This window comes from Bos javanicus, chromosome 1 (genome assembly GCF_032452875.1).
Source record: "Bos javanicus breed banteng chromosome 1, ARS-OSU_banteng_1.0, whole genome shotgun sequence".
NCBI lineage: Eukaryota > Metazoa > Chordata > Mammalia > Artiodactyla > Bovidae > Bos > Bos javanicus.
The window spans coordinates 91,416,442-91,435,845 of NC_083868.1; the positions used below are offsets into that span (position 1 = coordinate 91,416,442).

The 19,404-nt window shown below is 35.5% G+C and overlaps 1 protein-coding gene across 8 annotated transcripts in view; it reads right to left on the reverse strand.

The window, feature by feature from the left end:
* Window positions 1–946: 946 nt before the first annotated feature.
* NAALADL2 (N-acetylated alpha-linked acidic dipeptidase like 2) overlaps window positions 947–19,404 on the reverse strand; it is a 1,576,761-nt gene continuing 1,558,303 nt past the window's right edge. For all 8 annotated transcript variants that reach the window (XM_061415500.1, XM_061415503.1, XM_061415502.1 and 5 more), the window contains one exon: window positions 947–2,005. In XM_061415500.1, the coding sequence (XP_061271484.1) occupies window positions 1,807–2,005 (199 nt within the window). In that variant the 3' untranslated portion in view covers window positions 947–1,806. The remainder of the gene's footprint in view (window positions 2,006–19,404) is intronic.

Sequence of the window (19,404 nt, forward strand, 5' to 3'; positions counted from 1 at the left end):
TTTAGCCCCTTCCTGTCGCCACTTCTCAACATAGCAAATACTTTCAGACAAACATGTGCATTGATTAGAAATATATGTTGTAAGGTAGTTTCCTTTCTTATGTAAAATATGTGCACACAAGCAATTCACTGAAACTGAGTTTCTGCTTGAATTATCTAGCTAATTGCTTCAATTCTCTTCTTTGCCTTGAGCGTATAAACAATACTGATAGTAAGAACAGCTGACCCTTATAAATCAGTTAATCAATGCTGACTAATTCTTTCCCTTTAACTTCAGTTTTCCTTTAAACTAAGATTAGGTGTATCTTCATTCATACACAGCAAAGATTTAGACCTATAGGCATTATTTGTGAAGTTGCTCTGGAGGTTTGTGATAGGGACATGTGTTTGAATGTTGTGTTAGAGAAAAATAATCCACATGAAATATTCTGAAGATATGCTTCCTAAGAGAAATTGCTTTATCCAATACCAAATCAATTTCTAAAGGTAGGCTCAGAGTTTAAACACTTAATGGAATTCTGTGGTTTGCGGGAATAGTGGATACTAAGGCCATTCATTGGCCTTAGTGTGAAAAGCTTCATTTTCAACATGAGAGAAGAACTGAAGCATGGGAAAGAGACACTCTTAAAGTAATACAGTATTTTCTGCCTAAAAGTAGAAGCATGCATATATTATGTGTTGTCATCTCAATCACAAGTAAGGATAGAGAAGGAAAAAAAAGTTTTTTCATAGAATTAAGGAGCTTTTTGTTGATCAAAACAACTATTTCATTCATCAGAAGTCCTTTTTGTTAGTGGCAGAAATAGCAATTTGATACTTTTTAAGATATTTTGAGTTTTCAAAGAGAAACTTTGCTACTTTCCTGTGGAAATTATATGGTATTCTGAGAAAACTGCCTTTCAGCAAGGAGTTCCAGAAAAGATACATGAATGAGGAGCAAAGTGAGATGCTTTCATTTTAGAGTAGCTCTATTTCAGTGCTTCCAACAGAAACAACACAGGAAGAAACACATATTTTCTCCCTCATAAGACATACGTCACTCCTGAAATTTTTACAAAATCAACTGATACAAATGAGGGGTTTCAAAGCCAGTCACCTTATAAGTGGTTAGGAAAAAAATTTACAATTAAATTGCTCTGTGCAGCTACCTTGCGATTTTCCCCTGGAATGTTTATGGCTCTTTTTTTTTTTTTAATTAATACTTAAAAAAATACATTTTCATAACCAGTGTATTACTACATCTAGTTGTGTTATAACAGGCACTTCATTTCATAAAATAGACACATTCAAAGTGGTTTTCGTCAACCAATCACTCAGTCAGAATACTTGTTGTTCATATTGAATATTTGATAGTAAAAGTTAATCTGAAACCATATCAACTGTCCATTTCTATTACAGAAGGTAGGTCATTAAATCTCTAACATAGGGAAATCATTTCTATTCCTACATGTTTTATCCATAGGAACAAAGATTGTCCAGAACTTCTTGGAAATTTTTTTCCCCAAATATTTTATATATATATATATATATATAGAAAAATACAGCAGATTTCTTTTTAATAGATAAATCTTAAGTATTATTCTCAATAACTTGCTTTTACATAATCAGAAATCTAGATATAAGAAAAATATTAAATGTGCAAAATGCTCTTTTTACATGTACATCAAAAAATACAAAGGAAGAATAGCTTTATACTTATATAAAAAGCCATTGAGGGGAAAAAGTCTTCCATGTCAGAAAATCTGGTGAGATTAGAACTTTAGCTTGAGGAATTGTAAACAAACTTTTTAAAATGCTGAGAGTTTTCTCAGTTCTTTCCAACTAAGACACTCTCGAACACATCAAGTCCCGCTTTGAAGTAAACCTGAGCTGCATTAATGCTGTTCAACACCTCTGACAGGGCTTCTTGAAGGGTCTCATTTGATGCAAGTGACTTGCAGTGCTCCCAAGCCTCCAGGAGTATTGAAAACTGGCTTGTCTTCCCATCAAGGTGGTACAGGATATTTCTGGGGGGAAAAAAACAAAAACAAAAACACAGAATGAGTAAATGTTTTGGGTACCATGCTATTTTGTATCAAACATTGTAAAAAATATTTTCAAGAAACAGTGATGTTTTAAATAAATGATATAATTATAAGAATACAATATTATCATTTTGAGGCCACTATTGAATGAATGGATTTAGACATTGATCATCAAAAGTTCCCTCTAGTGATGAGAGATATAGAACTAGACAGTATGTACCTCCTGATGGAAGTACATAATACTATCAGTGAGATAAACTATTTTTGCTAAAAAAGAAAAATGGAAAAAAAAAAAACCCAACACTGAATCTGATGAAGTTTCTAATTGCTCATAAACACAAGGGACAGAAAACATAAAAATAATACGGTAGTGTGCCATCAGCAAAATACTATGAGAAATTCTGTAGGACAAATGGCCCAGTTTATTCAATGACCAAATTATAACAAGAAATGGGTGACAGAGGAACTGCTGGACCAGGGTTTCTCAGCCTTTCACTATTGACATTTGTTGGGAGCGGGGGCTGAGGTAGATAATTCTTTATTGTGGCAGCGGTCCTGTGCATTGAAGGATATTTAGCAGTATCCCTGACCTCTACCTACTGGGTACCAGTAACACCCCTCCTGTAGTTGTCCCAGTTAGTTTGAACTACTATACCAGAATACCATCAACTGGGTGTGTTAAACAATAAACATTTATTTTTCACAGTTCTGAAAGCTAATCCCAAGATCAGCATGCCAGTATAAACAGATTGTCAGTGAGGGGCCTCTTCCTAGTTATATTCTTCCGTGGCCTATTGCATGCACACAGAGGGATCCCATGTCTTCTCTTCTTTTTGTAAGGGCTTTAATCCCATAATGAGGGCCCCACCTGTATAATTGAACCTAAGCTGAATTACTCCCCAAAGGCCCATCTCCAAAATATAGTCCCATTGAGGTTAGGGTTTTAATGCATGTCTTTATATTGGGAGAATACAAACATTCAGTTCATAGCTGTTGTACAAACCAATAATGTCTCCAGACTGCCAAAATTGTCCCTTACAAGGCAAAAGTGCACCCAGTTGATAGCTGCTGCTTTAGATTAAAAGAAACATCAATCTATGTAGTAAAGTACAGATTTTCTAGGTCTTTATTCAAACAATTTTAAAAATGAGAAGTAGTATAAAATTGAATACTAATAAGGATTTGTTACTATTAAGAAACAATATTTTAGTTATGATAATGGTATTATCAGTATATTTTCAAAGTGTTCTTAACTTCTAGAAACACATACAGTAATATTTGTGAGTGAAAAGTTACTACCTTTAAAATTTGCTTCTAAATATTTGGAAGGAAAAAAGGAGAGTGGAGCTATGGACATTGCAGGTAGATTAAGATTGACCATTATCTAATAATTGTTGAAATCAGTAATGTATTCATTATCCTGTTCTCTTTCTTTGTGTTTGACATTTAGAATATAAGTGTAGAGTATGTAGTATGATGGTGCTTTGAAATTTATCCAAATATCTGAGAAAGAGGTATTTGGCCTTGGGCAAGTCTAAAGAGATTCCTTTTATTAGTTGATAAGTAGAAAGAGATGCATTTTGGTAGAAAGGAATGGATTATTGCATCATTTGAATTATTTTCAACCCAGACTATCTGAGCTAGCTGAAATTCCATGCTCTAATGAGAGGCAAATATATACATAATTAAAATAAGGGCATTAATTGTCATGCTAGAAATGTAAGGTCTAGTGATAACAGATGAAGGTTTGCCACTGGCAAAGTTTATCATGGAGAATATTTCATCTTGAAGGATGATGGGAACTACCAGCTATAAAGGCAAAAGAAAGGAAATAAGCTAGAAAGTGGATACGATACCCTATGCAGGAGGAATTAGCATATGCAGAGGTATGGATTTATAAAACAGCTTACTATTCTTAGTGGATCAGTGCCAGTGCTGCTGTATGATCAGAGCACAAGGCCAGGGTGGGCAGCTATAGAATAGCTGGGAGAGCAAGCCATTGGCCACATCATGCAAGGCCTTCCATATTAAGCTAAGGAGGTAATACTTTTTCTTATGGGCAGTAGGAAACTAATGAAAGCTTTTAAGTAAGAAAGAAAGATTATTTGACTTTATTTTGGTATAGTTACTTTGGTTGTAATACAAAACCCAGAGAACCACTTATTCCAGATGAGAAGTGAACAAAGATGTCAGTGACACTAGTGGTAAAGAATCCACCTGCCAATGAAGGAGACACAAGGGATGCAGGTTCGATCCCTGGGTCAGAAAGATCCTCTGGAGAAGGAAATGGCAACCCACTCCAGTATTCTTGCCTGAGAAATTCCATGGTCAGAGAAGCCAGCTGGACTACAGTCCGTGGGGTCGCAAAGAGTCAGACATGATTGATCAAATGGAGCAAGGATGCATAGTTAAGTTTGAGAAGATGGAGCAAGGGCCACAGCATAAAATTTAGTTAATTTATAATTATCCCTAGTACTGACTTAGTGGAGAAGGGATAGGCTACTCACTCCAGTATTCTTGGGTGTCCCTTGTGGCTCAGCAGGTAAAGAATCCTCCTGCAATGTAGGAGACCTGGGTTCAATCCCTAGGTTGGGAAGATCCCCTAGAGAAGGGAAAGGCTATCCACTCCAGTGTTCTGGCCTGGAGAATTCCATGGACTGTATAGTCCATGGGGTCACAAAGAGTCAGACGTGACTGAGTGACTTTCACTCACTAGGACTGACCTCAGTTTTAAATAGAATTCTGGATCATTGTTTCCTAGCTGATCAAGACTCCACTACTTGAGCCTCTCCTGAACTTTGTAAGCTCAATAATGAAGCCTGTAACATCAGTGTAAATTACATCAGTTAGGTTATTTTGTATTCCCTGTACTCTGGTGGTGAATGGACATTGAAATCTGCTTAATCACTCATGACAGAACCCTGCAAGTTATCTCTTTTCCTTAAGTATTCAACTGGTCTCTGAAGATACTCACTCCTCCATCTTTTTCATGTCTTTTTGTTTCTGTTATTGGGCCCTGATCCCAATATTTTCAAGGATAGATTACGATATTTTTGCTTTACATGTTTGAGATAAGAAATATGTTACTTTATCAAGTCTACATATGTTAGTTTATCAAGACCAACCTAGACAGCATATTAAAAAACAGAGACATTAGTTTGCTAGCAAAGGTCTGTCTAGTCAAAGTTATGATTTTTCCAGTAGTCATGTATGGATATGAGAGTTGAACTATAAAGAAAGTTGAGCACTGAAGAATTATGCTTTTGAACTGCGGTGTTGGAGAAGACTCTTGAACAAGGAGATTCAACCAATCCATCCTAAAGGAAATCAGTCCTGAATATTCATTGGAAGGACTGATGCTGAAGCTGAAATTCCAATACTTTGGCCACCTGATGCGAACAGTTGACTCTTTCACTCTTCTCTTTCACCCTCATCAAGAGGCTCTTTAGTTCCTCTTCACTTTCTGCCATTAGAGTGGTATCTGCATTTCAGAAGTATGCAGATGATACCACTTTGTATTAAGGAAATTTGTAGTCATAAAACTTTGTGTTAAGGAACATGTATTCTCTTTAGATATGGGAGGGAAAAAAACATCTTCTAAATGGAGAGAGGCAAGTTGGTCATGAGCAATGCTTTAGCTATGAGCTATACCCTGAGAAAAATGTGGATTCAGTTTACAAGGAGAATATTCCTTGAAATAGAGATTTCTGTCTTGCTATTTCCACAACCTTCATAAAATTAAAGAACTTTTCAGAAGAAGCCACTGTGCTGTGTTAAAATAATCACATAAGAATATGTATACATGTGTTTTATATGTAAAGGTTTCTACTATATAAAACTGACAAAATAATGAAAATTAGCAAAACACCTAATGGAAGTTTCCCTAAATATTAGTTTTACATTATTAAATTGGTGGGGTGGGGTGGCAAAAAACCCCGCTAATACAGAGGAACCTTGATACAACCATGGAAATTTCCCAGATGAAGATGAAACTGCTTTGGATAGTCATATGTATTCTCCTACATGACAGAGACTATACACAAGTCACATTTTCATGTTAACATAATCCTTAATTGCCATAAAAAAAGGAGTGGGTCAAACATTTTTAAATTCACAGTAAAACATTTAGATAGATTGATAGATAAAAATGGGTTTAGCATTTTGAGAATAAAAGTAGTTTAAAATATATGTTAATTAATCATTTTAAAAAGTATTCGTTGTAGACAACTTATACTGCTTTACTACTAAGGGTTACTAAATAGTATAAGAAAATATTTTATCATCTTATTAATATTCATAGTTTTGAATTCTCTTCCTCTACTATATTAGCTTCATGTTTAATTATAAATCATTTAATGGCAAATATATTTCTGGAATTAAGAGTGCAAAAATATTTTCAAAATCTGTACCAAATACTTCCATTCCTTGAGGGTATACTATTCAGCATGCTGACAAAGATATTGTAATCATTGTTATTCAGAGCTGCCCTTTAAATGAGTTGTACCATTGCAATTAATACATTATGGGAAATATCTTTAATGATTTGGGGGCTGTTATAGTGACTATTCCACATATTCAAAGCTCACTAGCATGAAATATATTCCTAAATACACATTCTATGGTTATTAAATGTTAAATGTTATTAATATTCAGTATAATGATAAGATATTAATAAAACATGCTCATAAAGGTTATAGGATTAATCCCTCAATGACAGTTCATTTAAGCATGAGCACAATCTCTAATATATTTACATAAAACTTCAGCCATAACTAGTATAAAATATTGAGAAGAGAGATAATGTGGAAGAATAAAAATACATCCTAGAAAAAATGTTTAGGTCTAAGCACAACATATACAATCACTGTGGTTTTTTAAAAAACTGGAAAGCAATACATATAATTCTTAAAGACCAATGCAATGGAATCTGAAATGTGCCAACATTTGCTTTTTTCTAACTCGTAAGCAACTCAGTAATACTTTTATAATGACTGTAAACAAGCCATGTGCATAGAAATGGGTCCTTTTTGGTTTATGAAATTTCTACAAGGAGCTAAACACACTTTCCATATGCTACATGATTCAAGTAGTAGGCTGTGGCAAGCTATTATGTAAGATAAACACTCATATCCATTTCGACCCAAATTGGATACAAATCAGCTTAAAACTACAGATGCTTAAATTCTGGTTGAAGATAAGTGACTAGTATTCTTTCATTATAGTTTAAGAGAGAAACTTCATTCAGGGCAGCTGCTGACTTAAGGCAATTGATCTTTATTATAATAGAATTTATTTATTTTTTACCTTGATTGTTTTACCTTAAAAACAAATTGAGGAAAACAAAAATACCTTGTTTAAACTTTCATGACGATAAATTCACCTATTGATCTTCAGAAGCAGCTTATCTTTTTACTATTTCTCTTTTGCATACTAAAAACCATTTAGCTTCCTGCTAACAGAAAATTAAGTTCAGTATTTGTAGACCTTTTTCCAAAAAAGTATCATCATATTATTTTAGTTGTATTATTTGAATGGAAGACAAAAAAACACAAAGCCCATCCACATCTGTGTCTATATACTTGTTAGTTCTGAGAAATTTCTTACATATTCATTCATTTGTTAAGTACCCCTGGGGAGCAAAACTGCTACTGTACCATGTTTTTAGTATGCAAATTATTACCTTTGAAAATATTTCAATTAGATCAATGTTTGTTATGGAAGCATCTAAGCCAAAAGGTCTTTATAGTCTCATATTATATGACCAAAATTGAACTTCAGTTAAATGAAGTTAAAAGATGTCAACAGTATGCATCAGAATATTCAAATATGTTTCTCCTTCTCATGTATAGAATCATATTTTTCACATTAGGAAAGACTTGGAATTAACCAATAGCCAGTCAAAAGGCACATGTCTTATAGGAAAATAGACTGGAAAGAAAGTGAGCAAATACCCTTGAAAAGTTTCAATGTCAAGAGTCTGTTCTTTATAACCACAAGGAATTACATGCCTTATTGAACCATTCCTGCTCTTACACCTGCTTTAGTTCAATTCAGAAGTTTCCTGGCAGACAGAATGGACTGTGTTATTAATTCAATAAATCACCATCCTATTTGCATACACATAACATGCATTTCAGTATGGCATGTAGAGACATCAGACCTAATTAAAATATTACTTAATTGAAATCATTTTAGTAGTTATCATGTTTAAAATAACATTAATTCCACCCTCATGCCTATCTTCTCTCATCTGTAACAATTTGGATCTTATAAATGTAATTCATACAGTCATCCTGACCCACACACAACACAAAGAGACTACTAAAAGGAAAGTGTAATACATTATTGATGACACTAATGAAATTACAACACACATCACTCATTTTAATGGGTCTGTTTCCATGACACATCACGGTGACCAGGAAAGAGCAGTGCCAAACTCAGAAACCTAATTAATAACTCCCGGCAGCATCAGTGAAGGAGATGAAGCATCTTTACTCAACTGACAAATCTTTTCCACTCAGCTAAAGCAAAGGAAAACTGAAGAAAATGAATTTTGAAACAAAGGCATCTAAAGTCTTCATGAGTCATTTCCTTGTGTGTGAATTAGCAAATTAATGATGGAAATGATGACTCTCTTTCAAATGTTCCTTTTATATTCATAAATGTGCAAAGGATGCCACCCATTCTAAATGTGAATTAATATTCATTAGACCCCATGTCGAGAAAGTCCTAAATGAAATTACACTAAATAATAAGTCACGTCTTTTAAAATTGACTGGGTATGCATGTGGAATGCAGAAAGAAAAGGTCAGTTCAGTACCTCACAACTGTTGCTCACTCTTTTTAGGGGTTATACGAGTTGTACTCCATAGCTAACAGTGATTTACTGTATTTATATCAACATTAGAAAATATTATGTGACTTGGGTACTCTATCCATGAGAAGTCACAAAATACCTGGCTATACTATTTATAGTACAAATGTCCATTCAGCTAAATTTAAATATGGTCTATACTAGCAAAAGCATCAATGAGAATTAAGACCATTGTTGATACTGTCAAGCCATAAATTCACTTTGCAGACAACTGAGGCAGAAACACGTGTGTGGTAGATTGTTTGTTTGCAAAAATGGCTATAATTATTCTCCCTATATGCAGGCCACTTCAAAATATGACTGCAGTTCTTTCCAACAAGAGGTGGGGTCTACAATCAAAAAATGGGCCAAAGAACTAAACAGACATTTCACCAAAGAAGACATACAGATGGCTAACAAACACATGAAAAAATGGTCAACATCATTCATTATCAGAGAAATGCAAATCAAAACCACAATGAGGTACCATCTCATGCCAGTCAGAATGGCTGCTATCAAAAAGTCTACAAATAATAAATGCTGGAGATGGTGTGGAGAAAAGGGAACCCTCTTACACTGTTGGTGGAATGCAAACTAGTACAGCCACTATGGAGAACAGTGTGGAGATTCCTTAAAAAACTGGAAATAGAACTGCCATACGACCCAGCAATCCCACTGCTGGGCATATACACCGAGGAAATCAGAATTGAAAGAGACACATGTACCCCAGTGTTCATTGCAGCACTGTTTATAATAGCCAGGACATGGAAGCAACATAGATTTCCATTGGTAGACGAATGGATAGTGGTACATATACATGATGGAATATTATTCAGTTATTAAAAAGAATCCATTTGAATCAGTTGTAATGAGGTGGATGAAACTGGAGCTTATCATACAGAGCGAAGTAAGTCAGAAAGAAAAACATCAATACAGTATATTAACTCATATATATGGAATTTAGAAAGATGATAACAATGACCCTATATGTGAGACAGCAAAAGAGACACAGATAGATGTAAAGAACAGACTTTTGGACTCTGTGGCAGAAGGTGAGGGTGGGATGATTTGAGAGAATAGCATTGAAACATGTATATTACCATATGTGAAATAGATCATCAGTCCAGTTATGATGCCTGAGACAGGGTGCTCAGGGCCAGTGCACTGGGATAACCCTGAGAGATGGTGTGGGGAGGGAAGCAGGAAGGAGGTTCAAAAGAGGGACACATGTACATCCATGGCTGATTCATGTCAATGTATGGCAAAAACCACTACAATATTGTAAAGTAATTAGCCTCCAATCAAATGTATCCTAAATAATCTTATTGATTATATAGCTATTAAAAATAGACCATATATTCCTTTATAACTATAGATACAATTTTATTTGACTGAAAGGATTTAGATAATTCATTCAGTTGACATTTGAAATAGACTGTATTAAGGTAAAAAATGCATTATTCCTCTTAAATAGAAAGTACATTATTATTCAGTATGATTTGAAAATTTAAAAAGTCAATAGAACATTAAATGTTCGCTAAATATTAGCTAAAAGAAAAAATAAGGACCAAGTAGAATACCTGCTCTATTGAAGCTCTGAATGTTGATCACAGATGTTGAAGCTATTTAATGAAGGAATGTACTAATGTAAAATTAGTCATAAACACTTGAAAGATTACCTTTCACATTTTATAGAATTGTTATACATGTTATTAAACATTCACTTTGAAAGTGTAACAAAAAATAACATTTTAAAGGAACTCTGTTCCTTAACTGTGTAAATTTGCTCACAATTTATTTTTGTATTACTATCAAAGCCTTTGACTGTGTGGATCACAATAAACTGTGGAAAATTCTGAAAGAGATGGGAATACCAGACCACCTGATCTGCCTCTTGAGAAGCCTATATGAAGGTCAGGAAGCAACAGTTAGAACTGGACATGGAGCAACAGACTAGTTCCATATAGGAAAAGGAGTACGTCAAGTCTGTATATTGTCACCCTGTTTATTTAACTTATATGCAGAGTACATCATGAGAAACGCTGGGCTGGAAGAAACACAAGCTGGAATCAAGATTGCTGGGAGAAATATCAAGAACCTCAGATATGCAGATGACACCACCCTTATGGCAGAAAGTGAAGAGGAACTAAAAAGCCTCTTGATGAAGGTGAAAGTAGAGAGTGAAAAAGTTGGCTTAAAGCTCAACATTCAGAAAACGAAGATCATGGCCTCTGGTCCCATCACTTCATGGGAAATAGATGGGTAAACAGGGAAACAGTGTCAGACTTTATTTTGGGGGGCTCCAAAATCACTGCAGATGGTGACTGCAGCCATGAAATTAAAAGACACTTACTCCTTGGGAGGAAAGTTATGACCAACCTAGATAGCATATTCAAAAGCAGAGACATTACTTTGCCAACAAAGGTCCATCTAGTCAAGGCTATGGTTTTTCCTGTGGTCATGTATGGATGTGAGAGTTGGACTGTGAAGAAGGCTGAGTGCTGAAGAATTGATGCTTTTGAACTGTGGTGCTGGAGAAGACTCTTGAGAGTCCCTTGGACTGCAAGGAGATCCAACCAGTCCATTTTGAAGGAGATTAGCCCTGGGATTTCTTTGGAAGGAATGATGCTAAAGCTGAAACTCCAGTACTTTGGCCACCTCATGCGAGGAGTTGACTCATTGGAAAAGACTCTGATGCTGGGAGGGATTGGAGGCAAGAGGAGAAGGGGATGACAGAGGATGAGATGGCTGGATGGCATCACTGACTCGATGGACATGAGTCTGGGTGAACTCTGGGAGTTGGTGATGGACAGGGAGGCCTGGCGTGCTGCGATTCATGGGGTGGCAAAGAGTCAGACACAACTGAGTGACTGATCTGATCTGAATGACTATATAGATCAGTCTATATATCTATCAGATCAGACTGATCTGATCTGATCTATATTATTGCTGCTGCTGCTGCTAAGTCACTTCTGTTGTGTCCGACTCTGTGCGACCCCAGAGACAGCAGCCCACCAGGCTCTGCCATCCCTGGAATTCTTCAGGCAAGAACACTGGAGTGGGTTGCCATTTCCTTCTCCAAAGCATGAAAGTGAAAAGTGAAAGTGAAGTCGCTCAGTCATGTCCAACTCTTTGCGACCCCATGGACTGCAGCCTACCCGGCTCCTCTGTCCATGGGATTTTCCAGGCAAGAGTACTGGAGTGGGTGGCCATTGCCTTCTCTCTAGCCTAAGGAAATAGGAATGCTGTGTTTCTACCAGTAAATAAATGGATACCAATACAATTTTCTATGAAAATATTTTAAAAATAAAATGATCTGATTTTTAAATACTATTAAATTTTTCAAAATACAAGTACCAGATAGGCAAATTCCTATTGTTTATGTTGAAACTGACCATTAAAAAATTTTATATTGTGAGTAAATAGTAGAAATGTCAGTTCTTTGCTTTGGGAATTCAAAAAGAATATGCATTCACCTGTGCTCTCAGGTATGGGTGTCAAAGGGTTGAAGAGGGTCCCCAGGTACCTAACTCAAAGAAGGTGTACATTTGGTTATACCAGTCAAAGTTACTTATATCTAATTTTAGAAAAAACATACATTTTTTGATAGTGGGTACATACATAAATATACTGCTGCTGCTAAGTCACTTCAGTCGTGTCTGACTCTGTGTGACCCCATAGACGGCAGCCCACCAGGCTCCCCCGTCACTGGGATTCTCCAGGCAAGAACACTGGAGTAGGTTGCCATTTCCTTCTCCAATGCAGGAAAGTGAAAAGTAAAAGTGAAGTCACTCAGTCATGTCTGACTCTTCACAACCCCATGGACTGAAGCCTACCAGGCTCCTCCGTCCATGGGATTTTCCAGGCAAGAGTCCTGGAGTGGGTTGCCATTGCCTTCTCCAACATAAATGTACTAGTACATGTAAATGTAATGGTTTACAGAAAAACATTGAGAATGAGACAGTAACCAAGGGAAGCTGAGTATCATAGAGCACCATCAAGATTCTTCTATAGCAGCACATTTAGGACATTGACATTTCAGATACTCCCACTGCCACCACTTCCTTAAGAATACTTCAAAACCACTGCAACTTTGCTGTCTCTTAACATTTGCTCTGCCATTGCCAGAATCCTGATCCACAAGTAGCATGAATAATCTTGAACTGTTCCTACATCTTTGCCTCACATCTTTCAGATATGAAGTCCTGGGAGAGCTCATCCAACTGGCTGAACTTAGGTCATGTGCCTGTAATCTAGGAAGAAAATACCTCGATTCAGTCACCTGTGGAGGAGCTAAGCCGTACTTTCCACCAAGTCAATATAAGGAATTTCCCATTTATAGGAAAGAATTCTGATACCAGAAAGATTTTTTTTTTTTAATTAAAAAAACTTGAAACCACAACTCAATATCTACTATGTTAGTGATGGGAAGGGAGAGTGTATTTCCACAGTGTTCTCTTGGAATTACGCTGCAAATTGCTGTGCTACTATATTGCAGTTTTCCCATTTATGTTAAATGTTTGCAAGTACTCCGATAATATGGCAGCAGTGTTTATCAAATTGAATATGTACAAGAATAAGCTGATGGACATCTAGGTTGCTTCCACGTCTTGGCTATTATAAACAGTGCTGCGATGAACATTGGGGTACACGTGTCTCTTTCCCTTCTGGTTTCCTCAGTGTGTATGCCCAGCAGTGGGGTTGCTGGATCATAAGGCAGTTCTATTTCCAGTTTTTTAAGGAATCTCCACACTGTTCTCCATAGTGGCTGTACTAGTTTGCATTCCCACCAACAGTGTAAGAGGGTTCCCTTTTCTCCACACCCTCTCCAGCATTTATTATTTGTAGACTTTTGGATCGCAGCCATTCTGACTGGTGTGAAATGGTACCTCATAGTGGTTTTGATTTGCATTTCTCTGATAATGAGTGATGTTGAGCATCTTTTCATGTGTTTGTTAGCCATCTGTATGTCTTTTTTGGAGAAATGTCTATTTAGTTCTTTGGCCCATTTTTTGATTGGGTCGTTTATTTTTCTGGAGTTGAGCTGTAGGAGTTGCTTGTATATTTTTGAGATTAGTTGTTTGTCGGTTGCTTCATTTGCTATTATTTTCTCCCATTCTGAAGGCTGTCTTTTCACCTTGCTAATAGTTTCCTTTGATGTGCAGAAGCTTTTAAGGTTAATTAGGTCCCATTTGTTTATTTTTGCTTTTATTTCCATCAGCAGATGAATGGATAAGAAAGCTGTGGTACATATACACAATGGAGTATTACTCAGCCATTAAAAAGAATACATTTGAATCAGTTCTAATGAGGTGGATGAAACTGGAGCCTATTATACAGAGTGAAGTAAGCCAGAAGGAAAAACATAAATACAGTATACTAACGCATATATATGGAATTTAGAAAGATGGTAACAATAACCCGGTGTACGAGACAGCAAAAGAGACACTGATGTATAGAACAGTCTTATGGACTCTGTGGGAGAGGGAGAGGGTGGGAAGATGTGGGAGAATGGCAATGAAACATGTAAAGTATCATGCAGGAAACGAGTTGCCAGTCCAGGTTCAATGCATGATGCTGGATGCTTGGGGCTGGTGCACTGGGACGGCCCAGAGGGATGGTATGGGGAGGGAGGAGGGAGGAGGGTTCGGGATGGGGAACACATGTATACCTGTGGCGGATTCATTTTGATATTTGGCAAAACTAATACAATTATGTAAAGTTTAAAAATAAAATAAAATTGGAAGAAAAAAAAAAAAAAGAATAAGCTGAGGCATTTTTAAAACAGCTCAAGGGATTCAGATGCAATGAGTCTGGGATATCCCATAGGAGTACACGTTTATTTCCTGTGCTCCCTTAAACCTGCTGGGTGACACCCAAGCATACTCAGCAATTCCCTCCTGTGAGTTTTTTATTTACCAAGAGGTCGTGGTTTGGCCTCAAATTAGCTGTGTCCAGTGATGTATTATTATCTACAGAATTACGTGATTTATTTAACATTATGATAAATAATGACATATTGAGTGTGAAAGAATCATTCCTGTGAAACTGAACCTGAATGTGTTGGACAGATTCACAAAGATTAAGTGACACAATGGGAGTGTTGGTGAATTATATGTAAAGAGATAACTGAATAGATCATTAGCAAGGGGAGCAGGGATCTATAGTGACAATGGAGAAAGAATCTGCATTTAGATTGTTTTGCAAATGCCTATTTATTTCTCCAAAATGAGAAAGCTGAAATTGGAAATCTCAGATGATGTATCCTTAGTGTAGCTTAAACAGGAAAGTAAATTAGAATTCCAATTTGCATAACAGAACTCAAAGAAAAGTCCTTGGTCCTATATCAAAAGATCAGTGACGAATTTTTGAGTTAAAAATAAACTGCTTTTTCTATCACTTGACCATTTACTGGTTCTGACTGTGTCAGATGAAGGAATGTTTGCCCTTTGGGTATTAGTCAGAACTTCAGTGTTAAGAACTAGAAAGACATAGATATCATCTTGAGTTCCAACTATCACGGACTGGCCATTGTGACTTAAAGTATAAGGTAACAATGGATTGGGCTATTTCAGAATCTAAAATAAAAGGTTTTTCATGATTTAGATTCCTATGTGTAGACCTCACTTAAGATTTTTTAGCCCATTCTCTTGGTAATAATGTATAAGTTTCTTGAATTAATCAGTGGATGTATAAAACAAAATCAAAGGAGAAGGTCATAATTGTTTGGCTTTGCTAATTAGAGTATAATCAACTCAAGTAATCCCTTCTAAATTGTATATTCTAAATTCTCTAGTTTTCCTGTTTATGGATCAAAATTTTTTTAAAAATTAAGTTTTCCTTTTACTTGCTGCTGTAGACTGTGTGGTCTCTGAGCAATGACCCAATCTGTAAATAATCAATTAAATTATACTAAAAATTAGAATTTATGGGCATTTTTCATAAATAACTCTGTTGCTGGATATTTAGTTCTTTTGCAAGATATGTTAGTAAGTGTCAATGTCTGAAATACAAATTACTTTTTAAAGTAATTGACTTTATTCAGTGAATAATGTTAATCTGTAGTTACCTTTCTTGAAGACTAATATTTAGTATATGCAAAAAATAGTACATTCAGTTTTTAACTGAACCTTTTGGGGAGCTATGGCCCTAAATATAGAAGAAAAGTAATTGGTTATTTGCACTGCACATCTGGATATGAGTCATCTTGAAATTTTGTTCTATCCTTAATGAATGTTCTGGCAGACAGACATATTAATCCAATATTTTAAAAAACAACATCACTAAGTGAATCCTGACCCATATAAAAGCAAGACATTTAGTAGTAGGTATGTCTAAATTATGTAAATGTCAGTTATTCTGTGAGGTGATTGTTTAATTTCATAAAGTACATTAAGATGATTAAATCACATGATTTTAAAGAGTTTTGATATTTTTAATACTTAGATAAGGCAGATTCAAAACAGTCTACATTTGGATGGAAAATAGAAGAAAGAATATAGCAATTACTATACTAATCTCATCATACATCAGAAAATCTAAGAATTTTTAAGTATAAGTTGATAGAAATTAAGGAACAATAATTACCTTGAGAGCTCAATTTATGAAATATTTATTAAGCACCAATAACTATATGGAATACAAGAGTGGTCTCAGTTCCAAAGAGATTTTGAATTTTGAGTTAAGTGGGAAGAGGAGAGTTTCAGAGCTATTGTCTTTTGCATATGAGGCTAACAAAGCAAACCCTGATATTCAAAAAGTCTACCAATTTTCTTGCCCATGAAGACCTCAAATGAAAAAATTTTAATAACTGTATATTTTATATTCCCCTGGTGGCTTAGACAGTAAAGAGTCTGTCTGCAATGCAGGAAACCTGGGTTCAATCCCTGGGTTGGGAAGATCCCCTGAAGATGGGCATGACAACCCACACCAGGATCTGTGCCTGGAGAATCCCATGGACAGAGGAGACTGACGGGCTATGGTCCATAGGGCTGCAAAGAGTCAGACAAGACTGAAGTGACTTAGCGCACAGACCCACCCCCATACAGCCAGTAAACTTTGCTTTTCCTCTTCAATGGAATTTGAAAATTATTAACTTTCTAATGAAGATAAGTTATAGTGATAATAATTATTATTGGTAGTATTGAGCAGCTGTAGAGAAATGAAGACTTTGAGGATTAAACCACACTAGTTTTGCCCTCCTGTGGTATTATTAATGCACGAAGTATCAACTCAGAGAAAATCTTGCATCTGATGATAATGTGGAAACATTTCTTTCTATTCTTGCTCTTTAAGTATTTATCACTTGTCTATACATTTTTGAAATGCATGAATATATGTGTGCATGTAAATACATATGTGTGTATTCATAAATGTATGTGCATAGATAGATATGTAATTTGTGCCACACTGGACTATGAAGAAAAAAATCTAAATTTTATATCTACCTCCTATATCATATAACTGAATAGTAAGCTGGTTGTTATACTATAAAATATTACATTTATTAGTAATATAAATCAATAAGGATAAAAGACAATGAAAACTAAACAAATGTATTGCGTTCTAAGAGATAAAGGGGTAATTATGTTGTTTTATGGACACCTGGGTAATTATGTGAAGATAGAAATTCCCATGTTACTTACAGGCTGTGGAAGATTTCCATAACAGCCTGTCTTGGTATCTGTTCTTAAATCACGCTCTTTTCTGCAATTAGAGGGTAATCTCCAAATCTTAACCCTTATCATATTTTTTTAAATCAAAATAGGACTTTATTTATGAAATTCTGATTACATCAGTATTCATCCTACTTGCGTAGTGTGATGTTAACTTGGATACCTAAGTTTATATGCTTACTGCTTCTTTGTCCTACTGAGTGAGGAAGAGCAATTTAAAGAAGCTAAATGTTTGAAAAGAAAACATGAATCACATTTAAGAAGAAATTATAGGAACTTCCCTGGTGCTCTAGTGGTAAAGACTATGCTGCCATTGCAGGGGGTGCGGGTTAGATCCTTGGTAGAGGAAACTAAGATCCTACATGCCACATGTCTCTGTCCAAAAAAAAAAAAATCCAGCCCAGCATGTCAACTCTGATTTAATAAACAGTAAAAAAGAAACTATAAAAAGTAAAAAGTAATTTCAACAACAAAGAAAAATGAAAAAATATGAAGTATTACTAAATGATCAGTATAAAAATCTTGTCTGGGTCTAAAATCTATGCTCTTTCTCAGGATACTAGTCTTCTTTCCTATCACCACCACTGCATAGCTCTGTGATACATGGCACATTAAAGTTATTTAACTCCTTTGAGATTCTTCTTCCTTACTGGTAAGATGGGAAGTATTATTTATAGTCTAGAGTTTTTGCAGTAATTAGCTAAAGTATATAAAGTGCTTAGTTTGGGCCTCGCATATACAATAAATACTTTATAAATAGTAGCTATTCTTATTTTTTTAACTTTTTAAATTTTATATTGGAGTGTAGTTGACTTATGATGTTACGTTAGTTTCAGGCATACAGCAAAGTGATTCAGTTACACATATATATGTAGATACCTGTTACTTTTCAATTTTTTTCAAATGGTAGCTATTGTTATTACTTTACATTTCTAGGTTTTCCTTCCTTTGACACATATTACCTCCTCCCCTTAATTCTCATCTAACTCTGTCCTTAGTGCAACAGAGCTGTGAGATCATCAGATAACTTTTCATACCCAATAGAGTTCATCCAAAAGGAAGTTTCAGGGAACAAGGGAAAGACAGCTTCTAAGGGTTTGCCAAGAATATACCACCTCTTGCAAGTTTCTGTACCAGTACCTGTACCATCTGCCTTTTAATTATCGAAAATAGCACCCGTTCACTTTGCTGTATACATACAACATATATGTATATGAATGACTATTTTAAAAGGTGTTTTTCAGGTCAGAATAACCTGTTTTCAGATGGCCGGCAGGGACAATACATGGATACACACGTATATGTGAAAATGTTTTGCTAACCTGTATTTTAGACTATTAGAAAAAAATGTATCTTGGTCCATTGGTAGATTAAAAGGCAGGTTCTTTTTACTTGTAATGCTTAAAGGATTATGTTAAATCAATGAATAAAAGTTCTATATTCTCTAACTTGATATATGGGAGGAAATCCAGCTAGTAAATCTGTGAGGTACTAATGAGAACACAGGTTTCTCATGGTCTGGAGGAACCAGAACACAAATTTGATGAATTTCAGAAAGGAACACAACCTTCATGTTTTGTCAACAACTGAAGGCAAACTTTGTTGATTTACCTCAGTGCAACATGGCAAGGTTTCATCATGTTACTGATCAAACATCATTGTACTCTTTGATGGATACTTGTTTCTCAGGCAGACCTCCTTAAGAACAGAGTTTCTTGTTCACTGTGGATATCACCAGGCTTCTAACAAGTAGATATGGAATAAATTTGATGGTATAAATTTATAATGGTGAAAATAATTGCTAATATTTGTAGACAATTTAATAGATTGTAGGAAATATGCCACCCAAA